This window comes from Dendropsophus ebraccatus, chromosome 5, assembly GCF_027789765.1.
Source record: "Dendropsophus ebraccatus isolate aDenEbr1 chromosome 5, aDenEbr1.pat, whole genome shotgun sequence".
Taxonomy (NCBI): Eukaryota; Metazoa; Chordata; class Amphibia; order Anura; family Hylidae; genus Dendropsophus; species Dendropsophus ebraccatus.
The window spans coordinates 21,204,937-21,216,662 of NC_091458.1; the positions used below are offsets into that span (position 1 = coordinate 21,204,937).

Genomic DNA, 11,726 nt, shown 5'->3' on the forward strand with positions numbered 1-11,726 from the left:
AAGGTTCTTACCCATGTCCCCCCCCCCTCCCCCGACACTCGTCATGTGGTTGTACAGTAGTCCCGCTCTTCTGATGCAGTTTTCTGCTTGCTACGTCTCTCTCTCGCTTTTCCCCTTCCCATACACTGTTATCACACTATATAGTCTGCGATGCACTCGTAACATCCGTTTCTCCCACTCCTGTAACCCCGCCCCATCTCACACATGCTGGGGCGTTGTGTTGATGCCACACCCCTTTGTTCTGACATCCCGCCCCCTTTTACGTCTGCATCCTCAGTCTGTGCTAAGCAAACAAAGTAAATGTGAGACAGTGGTCACGTGATTTTTGTCTTCTGTGGGGGGGAGGGGAGAGCAGGAGACAGAGTGGATTGCATTGAGGCAAGTTTTCTTCACTTCCTGGTTGTCAATCAACTTCCAGTGTGGCAGAACTACATAGACACGATTATATATAATATAGAGACATCTAAATAATTTTCAGGGTACTTTTTAATAGAAAGTAGTTTTCCCTACCCGGGGTTTCCCTTTAAGCGCTTTATGAACAAGTTTCTGGAGCCCATCCATGAAGTATAACGCACCTAGCATTCAGTTTAGAAATTAAAATACAACTATATGTAATATACATTTCTCAGGAATATCCCTTTAAGTAATATGTACAAGTCTTTTTGGCTTTCTTAAAATATATGCATAGTGTACATTCACACGTACAGGATCCGCAGCAGATTTGATGCTGAGTTCAGTTATTTCGTCAGATCTGCTGCAGATCCTGTTCGTGTGAAGCTACAGCGACTCTGTACCCACAGTCTGCCCCCCAAACCACTTGTACTGTCTGTTAGCTGCTTTTAATTCAAGATCTGTCCTGGGGTCCGTTCGGCAGGTGATCAGTTATTGTCTTAAAAAACAACTTTTAAATTTGCAGTCATGTGTCAAATTGGCGTGGCCTAGAGTGTCTGTGCCCTAGGCCTGAGACGCCTCTCCATCCCTCCTCCCTGCCCTCTTCATCATTAGGAATGCCCCTGGAACATTTTCTCCTATTCATCAGCTGTGTGAGCACGGCACATGGACTGGATTGTTAAAGGACAACTCCCACGAAAATTTTTTTTAGCTTATTTAACACACATTACAAAGTTATATAACTTTGCAATGTGGTTAAATACCCGGTCTGGCCCCCTTCCCCTACTTTCGGACCCACCAACCGCAGCCCCCCCCCCCCCGGAAGTTAAAGAATATATTCATTACCTATTATGATCGTCACGGTCCTCTTCTCCCGGGCGGCATCTGGTGACGACGACGTCAGAGCCGGGGGGCGGTCCGGGTCTTCTTCCTCCTCGGCGTCTTCATAGAGAGTGAATGGGACGGAAAAGGCTGCTGGTGCACATGCGCTCCAGCCAATGAAAAGGCAGCTGGTGCGCATCACATGGCTTCCAGCTTGCACAGCCCTGATTGGCTGAGGTTGCTGGAAGCCATGTGATGCGCTCCAGCCAATGAAAAGGCAGCTGGTGCGCATCACATGGCTTCCAGCTTGCACAGCCCTGATTGGCTGAGGTTGCTGGAAGCCATGTGATGCGCTCCAGCCAATGAAAAGGCTTCCGGTGCGCAAGCGCACTGGCAGCCTTTTCTCTCCCATGGACCCGGAAGTCAGAGACATCGCTGGACGGCAGACGGCGGTGACTGTGAGGCGGACGGCGGGCGAATGGAGTGGCGATCGTCACCGGAGGGATAGTGAGTATGGTGTCTGTGTTTTGTGTTTTTTTTTTGGGGGGGGGTCCCGCCAGAGTTGTCCTTTAAGGCACCTGTGCAGTGTTTTGACAGGTGATGAATAGGAAAAATAGTGAAGAGGGCAGGGAGGAGGGACTGAGAGGCGTCGCAGTCCTAGGGCATGGGTACTCTTGGCCATGCCAATTTGACACAGTTGTTTTTTAGAACAATAACTGCATCACCTGCCGAACGGACCCCAGGACAGATCTTGATTAAAAGCAGCTATCTGAAGGTACAAGTGGTAAGAGGGGGCAGATTGTGGGTACAGAGTCGCTTTAAAGTGGGCAGCCTCTTTCTGATGTGATATAACAGCTGTGCTTTATCTATGTCTCTACAGCTTTGCTCCTCCTTCCCTCTCATAGCAGCTGCAGCTGCATACCCCTCCTATCCTTCCATTGGGTTTGAGGACTTTACTTATCTAAAGAGATTTTTTTTATCCTGGCCATGGTGGGCTAAAAAAAGTGAAAAATACCAGTTTACCTGCTGTGATCTCTGCCTCTGCTTTATGGCAGATGAAATACATAGGAGTTTATATCCTAGATTGCAGCCTCTGGGAAGTGATGGTGACTAGGAAGTTGTAGGCCGAGCCTAAGGGCGCCCTTGATATGAGCTGCTGATTATGAGCAGTGATCCCTGTGGTGGGACGCTCCTTTTTATATACAGTATAATATACATGTGAGCGTTGTATTTGTCTTAACCATCATAACTAGACGTTTTAATAAATTACATTTTCAGGGTTCTTAAAGGGATTGTCCATTATTAGAAAAACAGCAACTTTCTTCAAAAAAACAGCGCCACCCCATCTTCAGGTTGTGTGTGGTATTACCGCTCATTTCCATTGTTGTCAATGGAACTGATCCGCAACACTGCATATAAACAAGGTCAAGGGTGGCGCTGTTTATACGGAAATTCGGCCGACAGAATGTGATCGTTTTAACTTATTTTTTTCTTGTATTCCAGTTGAGTTATCTTGGCTCTGTGTCTAGAGATAGAGACTATGTCAGTACAATAAATCCATGACAGTGTGTATTGCAGATTGTACTGGATAGGTCCCAGCCAGATAAATGGCGCTTCCGAGTAAATTGGAGCTTTTCACTGTCACATGACGACATCTGTTGTTTGAGTTTATAACAAACCCGTTTTGTTTCTGGGCTCTGCTGTTCTGCGCTGTCAGTCATCCTCTATGTAATTGTTGCTCTATTAGGCTGGAACGTCTCTGAAGCGTATCTAGCGTAGACGGCACTACAGATACAGGGAGAATGGCGCGGAGCGGCGTGAGGGCTTTGTTCTGTGAGACAAGGACAACCGGGATGAGAGTCAGAACAACCGCAGCTGAAGAGGGGTTTTGTTTTACCAGCAAAATGGTGTCTATAGTCATTTAAAGTGGTTATCAAAGTAAAAGGTTAAAGTGAATCTGTAGGCAAACGCGCCCCCCCCCCCCCCCCAACCGCCATTACTGTTGTGTTGCTGCGGTCATTCCATGTGGTCGTGGGGGCCAAATTACTCCTCCAGATAAAAGTATTGGGGGAGATTTATCAAACATGGTGTAAAGTGAAACAGGCTCAGTGGCCCCTAGCAACCAATCAGATTCCACCTTTCATTTTCCAACGAGTCTGTGAGGAATGAAAGGTGGAATCTGATTGGTTGCTAGGGGCAACTGAGCCAGTTTCACTTTACACCAGTTTGATAAATTTCCCCCATTGTTATTTTTAAAAAATGGGCGGCACCAGGAGATGTGTCAATGAGGTGGAGCCTAGAGTGTCCGTGCCCTAGGCCCGCAGTGTCTCTTTGTTCTTGCTGCCCACTCTTTTATTAGCTATTAGTTTAGACAGAGGCACTGCAGGCCTAGGCCCCCCCTCATAGACACCGATTTGGTTAAAAAAATTTTATTTTTAATGAAATGGACGGCACCTGGATAGTTTGGACCTTGTGACAGCACATGGAATGACTGTAGCAACAGTATCAGCGGTTTGGGTGGGGTTGGGAAGTGGTGCATTCTGACACAGCGCTCTCTGCTGCCACCTCTGTCCATGTCAGGAACTCTCCAGAGTAGTAGCAAATCCCCATAGAAAACCTCTCCTGCTCTGGACAGTTTCTGACATAGACAGAGGTGGCAGCAGAGAGCACTGTGTCAGACTGGAAAGAATACACCACTTCCTGCAGGACATACAGCAGCTGATAAGTACTGGAAGACTGGAGATTTTTATTTTTTTTTTAAATAGAAGTAATTTATAAATCTATATAACTTTTTGACATCAGTTGATTTGAAAACATTTTCCCATTTCAACATTTGCCCTTGCCTCCCGAGAAGGTTGGATGGACCTGAATGTTCCCTGCCAACCCTTCTATCTGTCTATCAAACGCGTCTCATTGTTTGCCGTCTGTACTGAGCCCCCGAGACCGGATCCAGAGCAAACTGCGCTTTTTCTTTATCATAGATTTAAATCCACATAAATCATTACTCTAATCCCTCCATGCAGAACCCGGCCGAGTATACATTATTTATAGCTTAGTTATGTAGGATTACGGCCATGAATATGTAATATAACTCCACCGATAGCTATTTGTTTGGATTTAGAGGAGGATTAAGACCTGGTTTACGGATAACTTCCATTCATTGTCAATAATGGTGTTTGACCCCTTGTTTGCCAAAGTGGCAAGATGCATATTGATTAAAGGTAAAGTGGAATAGGTTCATGAACAAGGGTCTGGGGCAGGGCACTATCCCTTTAAATACATACAACCCAGTACATATGAGCTGATTGAGTTTGTTACTAAAAGATTCAGACAGGGATTTGTGTGTGTATGTACATATATAATATATATATATATATATATATATAATAATTTTAGGTTGAATGGCACAAGTCTCCTCAGCAGAGATACTACTAGAAGATGGTACAACCCTTTCTATCTTCATTTCTAGAGGGTTCTTTTTAATTAAATCAGAAGCCACATTCCTTTAAAGTGTTGTCACTGTATGGGGTAGTAAGAATGCTGAATAAGGGAAACAAGTGTATCCAATAAGTGGTCACTCAAGGGTGTTAAAGGGGTTATCCAGCGAAAATCTTTTTCTTTCAAATCAACTGTTGTCAGAAAGTTATATAGATTTGTAATTTACTTCTTTTAAAAAATTTCAAGTCTTCCCATACTTATTACCTGCTGTATGTCCTGCAGGAAATGTTTTATTTTTAGTCTGACACGGTACTCTCTGCTGACATCTCTGGCCGAGACAGGAACTGTCCAGAGCAGGAGAGGTTTTCTATGGGGATTGTTAGAAAGTCACCAGAGAGCACTGTGTCAGACTGAAAATAAAACATTTCCTGCAGGACATACAACAGCTTATAAGTATGGGAAGACATGAGATTTTTTTAATAGAAGTAAATTACAAATCTATATAACTTTCTGATATGAGTTGATTTGAAACAAAAAGATTTTCAGTGGACAACCCCTTTAAGCGGGTCATATAACACTCCTTTTGCAGTCCTTTACTGATCCTGAGTAACATCCTATAATATACTCCAGAGCTGCACTCACTATTCTGTTGGTGGGGGTCACTGTGTACATACATTACATTACTGATCCTATACTGATCCTGAGTTACATCCTGTATCATACTCCAGAGCTGCACTCACTATTCTGCTGGTGGGATCACTGTGTACATACATTACATTACTGATCCTGAGTAACATCCTGTATTATACTCCAGAGCTGCACTCACTATTCTGTTGGTGGGGGTCACTGTGTACATACATTACATTACTGATCCTGAGTAACATCCTGTATTATACTCCAGAGCTGCACTCACTATTCTGCTGGTGGGGTCACTGTGTACATACATTACTGATCCTGAGTTACTTCCTGTATTATACTCCAGAGCTGCACTCACTATTCTGCTGGTGGGATCACTGTGTACATACATTATTATACCCCTGCCGGTCTATTATGAGGATACATCACCAGTTTTTAAAGGCTGGATGACATTTCTGGCTTCTTAAGGCACGGATATGTACACAACGTATTAGTCACATTTTTCCCTCTGATGGTGACTGCTGAAAGTAAACGGCGTCTGACACCTGACTGGTGCATGAAGCCCTCAGGCCCAGGATGCCGCCTCACTATCCGGGTTCACTTTGCTTGAACTCCATAAGATTTTCGCAAATTATACAAAATACCCAAAGACTTTGATGTTTATATGATGCTCTATATTATCTCATAGAATTACTTGTTTAATGTTATGTGGATAGTAGATCCGATCATTCAGCATTTGATTACCGGTGGCTGCAGACGTTGGATGCAGCCCTAGGGAGTCCTGGAGAACATGGATACAGCCTGTGGCCTATGGCGCCTGCATCCAGGTTTTCCCAGATATCCCTAGGGCTGCATCCAACGTCTGCAGACACCAGTATTTAAATGCTGAACGGTCAAATTGTGCTCATGTCTAGTGAATAACATGTTCTGGAGAAGAAACAACACCACCTCCATCTCTAGACTTATAAGGCCCAAGTTCCTAAACTTGTCCCATGGGGGGGGGGGGAGAAACACTAATCTATACAGTAGCCGGCGAGGCATACTCCTCCTACATCGATGGAGAGGACACGATCTTCTGGTGAAGAGGTTTTGGATGGGGCTGCAGGGCTATTCCCAGCTGTGTGACTGGAAATCACAATGTTGTGCTGCCTGGTTGCACGACCCCTTTGCTCATACCAATGGGGTCACGTTGCGACCCCACAGTCAAAAGATTTTTTTTTTGTGGGGTTGTGACCGCTTGACAGTTGCAACGTAACCCCTGTTAACTTGTACTAGTGAAGGGGTCACATGATCTGGAATTGAAGTCAAGCCTTAGGGCCCTATTACATGGGACAATTATTGTGCGAAAAACTGTTATATCGTTCTAATTTAAACGATAATCATTCTGTGTAATAGCAGGCAACGATAGAAAAATTGTTGTTGATCGTTGATTTAGATCTGAATCTAAAATTGTTGTTAATCGTTCGCTGTAATTCCACATTTCTTCAGTGTAATTGCCCATTGTTCATTGTTTTGCTGGGATAAGAAGGAATAAACGATCATAGTAATGATTGTAACAAATGAACATCGTTCTGTGCAATCTGGTGAACGATTTCAGGTTAACGATAAACAATCTAGTTTGCGATCGTTTATTGATAGTCGTTAAAAATCGCTCCATGTAATAGGACCCTTAACCTTATTATTTGTTCCTCCACCACTATTGGCCCCCAAAGACAGTGGTTAAAGTAAGTGCCCCCCCTTTTCTTCTCCAATGTGGAATACATTCATAGTTTTCCTACCATTTCCAAATGAACATGGTTGTGGCGCAGTCAATGGGTAATGTTTAGAGCTAAACGCAACAAGAGCGTGCAACATTTGATTAGCAATGGCTGAAGAAGTCTTGGAAAACATGGATACGGCCTATGGCTGTATCCATCCAGGAAGCCTTAGGGCTGCATCCATCTTCAGCAGCCACCACTAGTGAAATGTCGCACGCTCGGGTTGTGCTCATCTCTTGTAATGTTCCTACACTTGTTTGGTGGAGAACGTGACTTGTCGACGACCCCCTCCATTATTAACACCTTGCTTCTTCTCTTTCCAGATCTCCGGTTCATCTGTGAAGTTTTCCAGCCGATACACATACAGCTCCACCATTTTATCCATCTACAACTTGACGTTCTTGAAGGCCTCGCCACCATGAGACAACTCAAAGGAAAACCTAAGAAGGAGTCTTCCAAGGATAAGAAGGAGAGAAAACAAGCCATGCAGGAAGCTCGGCAGCAGATCACCACTGTAGTGCTTCCAACGCTCGCCATCGTGGTGGTGTTAATCGTGGTGTTTGTCTACGTGGCAACGCGTCCGAACACCATCGAGTAATGTGAAATCCCTGCAGTATGGGTACAAAACGCTTCGTGCCAACAGAACCAAATACTTTTTCTATATTGACAGTTTCTAAGGAGGAGCAGCCGGTCGTCCACAGTGTTTTTATCTGATCGATTTGTTCTTTTATTGAACGTAAAAAAAAAAAGTTGGGTATAAAGAAAAAATGTGCCATAATTTTTATGTAAAACAAAAAAAAATCCTTGTGCCTTCTTACAAATGGTTTTTAAATTAACCAGCTTAAAAAAAAAATAAAAAAAATTCGGGATAACTTAAATTGGGGAAGGGGCTGTGCTTTCTTCATTCAGATGTACAACACTATTGCTATATTCTGTTTTGGTTGCCAAAGGACTCTACTTTGTGATGACGTCAGTGTAATATATTGTACCCTACATCCCCCATATTTATTTTTGGAATAAACAATGGAACATCTGTTACCACCATGTGTGTTTTATGTAACGGACAAAGTATTTTGCATGTAAGGCTGTGTTTTCATTACTGTATGTGTCCTCCTCACTAAAACACTCTGTGCTGCTGAGACACCCAAGCCGATTTCTCACCTTGGCTATAAGTACAGACAGAGCTCACACCTGTAGTTTGGAATGGCCGTACATCCAGCCAAAAGCCGCAGCCATCAGCCCTGTCTGTTCTCCCCCAGTGCCCTGCCCCCTTCAATACTACAGGTCACTACCCTCTTATATTAACCGCCCTCCCCAAACCAAGTTCCCTGCCCCCCATACTGTCTTTTGCCTTTCCATTTGATTGGCAGAATGCTGCAGAGTAAGGGTCCTCAGCACCAAACAAGTGCCAATGAGCGAGACTGATGCTGGTTTGCAGGGCCTTTTTTTTGTGCAGCCCCCATGTAGTATTAGACTCCTCGTTGCAGCCCCCATATGGTATTAGGTCCCTCTTTGGCGCAGAGTACACTAGAGGGGGCTGATTATAAGGGGGCCAGAGGCACAGTACATTAGAGGCACAGTTTATTAGGAGACAATGACACCATTAGGGGACAGTGGGTATTAATCATTTGGGCATGAGTAAGCAGTTCATTAAAAGACAATGAAACTGTTCATTAAGGCATGTGGATGCAGTTATAGTGACACATCATTAATGGACAGTGGCACAGTTCATTAGGGGACACTGTTACAGATAATTTGGGCATTGGTGATCTGTACATTAGGGGCAACATGGCATATCATTGGTGGAAGTGGCGCAGTTTATTAGGGGTATGGAGGCCCATTGGGGACAGCAGCACAGTTCATTAGAGGTCTATGGCATCAAGTGGCCCAATGATATTACTATTACATGCCTATTCACATACTGCAGGGTTTTTTTTTTTTTTTGCTGAGGCCAGTGATTGACTATAAGGTATAGGGGCAAATCATCTTGGCAGGGAAATAAATAAGGTGGTGGGCAGGAGCAGAGCAACTAAACTGTTACATATTACTGTTCAGATACAATGGATACACTATTTTTTTTTTGTAATGTCAAGAAGCGTATTCGGCTAGGTTCACACTGCGTTTTTGCAATCCGTTTTTTTGCAAAAAACGGATGCATTTGTGAGCATCCGTTTTTCTATTGACTTCCATTATAAAAAAAACTGATTTTTTTGACGGACACAAAAGTGGTGTCAACACTACTTTTGTGTACGTAAAAAAAAAAAACCTGAATCAGTTTTGCTCAGTTTTTTTTTTATAATGGAAGTCAATGGAAAAATGGATGCACACAAATGTATCTAGGTTTTTTTCATCTATTTTTTGCAAAAATGGATTGCTAAAAATGCAGTGTGAACCCAGCCTTCCTAGTAAGCAGCCTGTCTCAGATTATTTAGTGACCGCTGCAGCATTTATTGGTGCCATACAAATAAATATTGGGGAGATTTATCAAACATGGTGTAAAGTGAAACTGGCCCAGTTGCCCCTAGCAACCAATCAGATTCCACCTTTCATTTTTCAAAGAGTCTGTGAGGAATGAAAGGTGGAATCTGATTGGTTGCTAGGGGCAACTGAGCCAGTTTCACTTTACACTGTGTGATAAATCTCCCCACTATTCATAATGCTGATGCTGGTAATGGTAGAAAAGTAAAAGGGAAATGGTCACTACTTTCATGCTGTCCGAACCCCAAGTCCCTGCGGTCTTTTCCCTGTTTCAACAGCCTTGATTGATGGATCTTTCCCTATTACCCAAACAGGGAGGGGTCAATCAAGACTGGTGGGTGGGGAGAGGAGAAGCCACTAGGGACTGCCGATATATATATATTTTTTTCTTTCAGGCTGGATGAAGGTGATGACAGGTTTCCTTTCGGAAAACTTCGCAGAAACATTTCTCGACTGCCAAATAATTTATATATATATATTTTTTTTTTTTGTGAAAACTAATTTATATTGAGAATTTTCAATAATGTTAATACTACACTCTGGTGATAGATTTACTGACGTCGATGTAAAGTAAAAGCCTTGCACCTGGTGGTGACAAATTACTATAGTCTGTTAAGCTATTAAATCTGTCAGATTTTTTTATTTTTTTTGAAGATTAGAGAAGACGTTAATCCTGTTATTAAAGAGAATTTGAATTAAAAGCCCAAAAGGCGCCATAATAAACTATTATAGCTGGAGACAGGTGAAGAATGGCAGGGTACAGAACATGGCTGTCTCTCACTTCTGGAAATCAATAGGTTTCTGCTGAACCAAAATGAAAGAATTCAATGTGATAAATGGCCGACTGAAAGGGTGAAAATAATGCAGCTTCAGCAGTTTTCTATTAAAGGAGTACTTCAATGTCAAGTAGGTAAGAAATGCTACATGCTTCTACAACAGGTTTAATTTCTGTCTGCCCCAGTTCTGAAACCAACAAAAATATGTTTGTTTTGGGGTCTTAGTTCTGTACTTCCTGGTTGAGCAGTTGTCCAGTACTATAACTCCCAGAATGCATTGCCTTCCCTTAGCCCACCCTGCCTACTTCCCTCCCACAACACTTCTGTCACTTCCCTGCCCAAAGCTGTTGCAGAACATCTTATTTTACAGCAGCCTATTGCACCATCAGTGAGTCTGCAGCACCTGCTGTATTCACTCCCTGTCTGCTCTTTCTTAGCATCCTCCATCACAAGGCAGCATGCTGTAATCACTCCTCACTCTCCCTACATGTTCCAGTATGTGGATAGGAGGAAGATGATGATGTAAGGCTGTAGGTGCTGGTCATAGATGGTGACATTACTCGGGGTGGGGCTAGAGCTCAGAGACCAGCCATTATAGTTTCTTTCTGTTGAGCCCACTCCTGGTTTTGGTTTAAAGTACTGAACTAGATATCACGTGTGAACTCAGCCTAAGGCCTCCTGAAGGCTTCTGTATATCTGATATCCTGAAGGATCCTATTGGCTTGTATTGAACAGACCTAACCCATGTGCTTCATTCACATTCAGAGCTGCATTCCCCTTCACACACAGACACCAGAAACAAATAAAGACCATATAATATATGTGTAGGACATATCTGGAGGTTATATTTAATGTAATTGTTTTCTACAAAATCCATAAAAAATAAATCTTGGTATCCATTTTACAATTCTTACATTAAATGCCACCATAATAGTTTAGCTCTCTTGTCTGTCACCTCCTTACTGGTAATGCACTCCTCTGGTATAACATAATAGTAGTAATACATGGGGGGATGGACCAGTTGCCTCAAGCAGCAGCCCCTCTGCTGTCCTCAGTTTGGGTGTGGGCCGAATTATAATACCCGTGTGGACCGGTGTGATGCTGTTTTTGTGAGAAAGTAGCTGTGCTTTTTCTATCCCTGTAGAACCCATTTAATGTAAAGTTTTGCAACTTTTGTTTTTTTTTTCCACAATCTCGGCTTATTATACAGTTTACCTCCATAAACTGAACAACTTTCCTTATCATATCTAGTTTTATACAGATCACTTCACCTGTATAAATGATGTTGGACATCACGTGATGGGTGAACTACAATATTTATTCTGATTAATTTCACCAGCGTCGGCAGTTGCCAGATGGTCATGTCCCTTATGTGGTCCATATACCCTTTATGAGAGTCTTCAGACCAGGGCGACTACCATCATAAAAC

The 11,726-nt window shown here is 43.1% G+C and overlaps 1 protein-coding gene across 3 annotated transcripts in view; it reads left to right on the plus strand.

Annotated features, from left to right (window-relative positions):
* Positions 1–7,895, plus strand: part of SMCO4 (single-pass membrane protein with coiled-coil domains 4) — a 40,127-nt gene extending 32,232 nt beyond the window's left edge. For all 3 annotated transcript variants that reach the window (XM_069969652.1, XM_069969653.1, XM_069969651.1), the window contains one exon: positions 7,367–7,895. In XM_069969652.1, the coding sequence (XP_069825753.1) occupies positions 7,462–7,641 (180 nt within the window). In that variant the 5' untranslated portion in view covers positions 7,367–7,461 and the 3' untranslated portion in view covers positions 7,642–7,895. The remainder of the gene's footprint in view (positions 1–7,366) is intronic.
* The last annotated feature ends 3,831 nt before the right edge of the window (positions 7,896–11,726 follow it).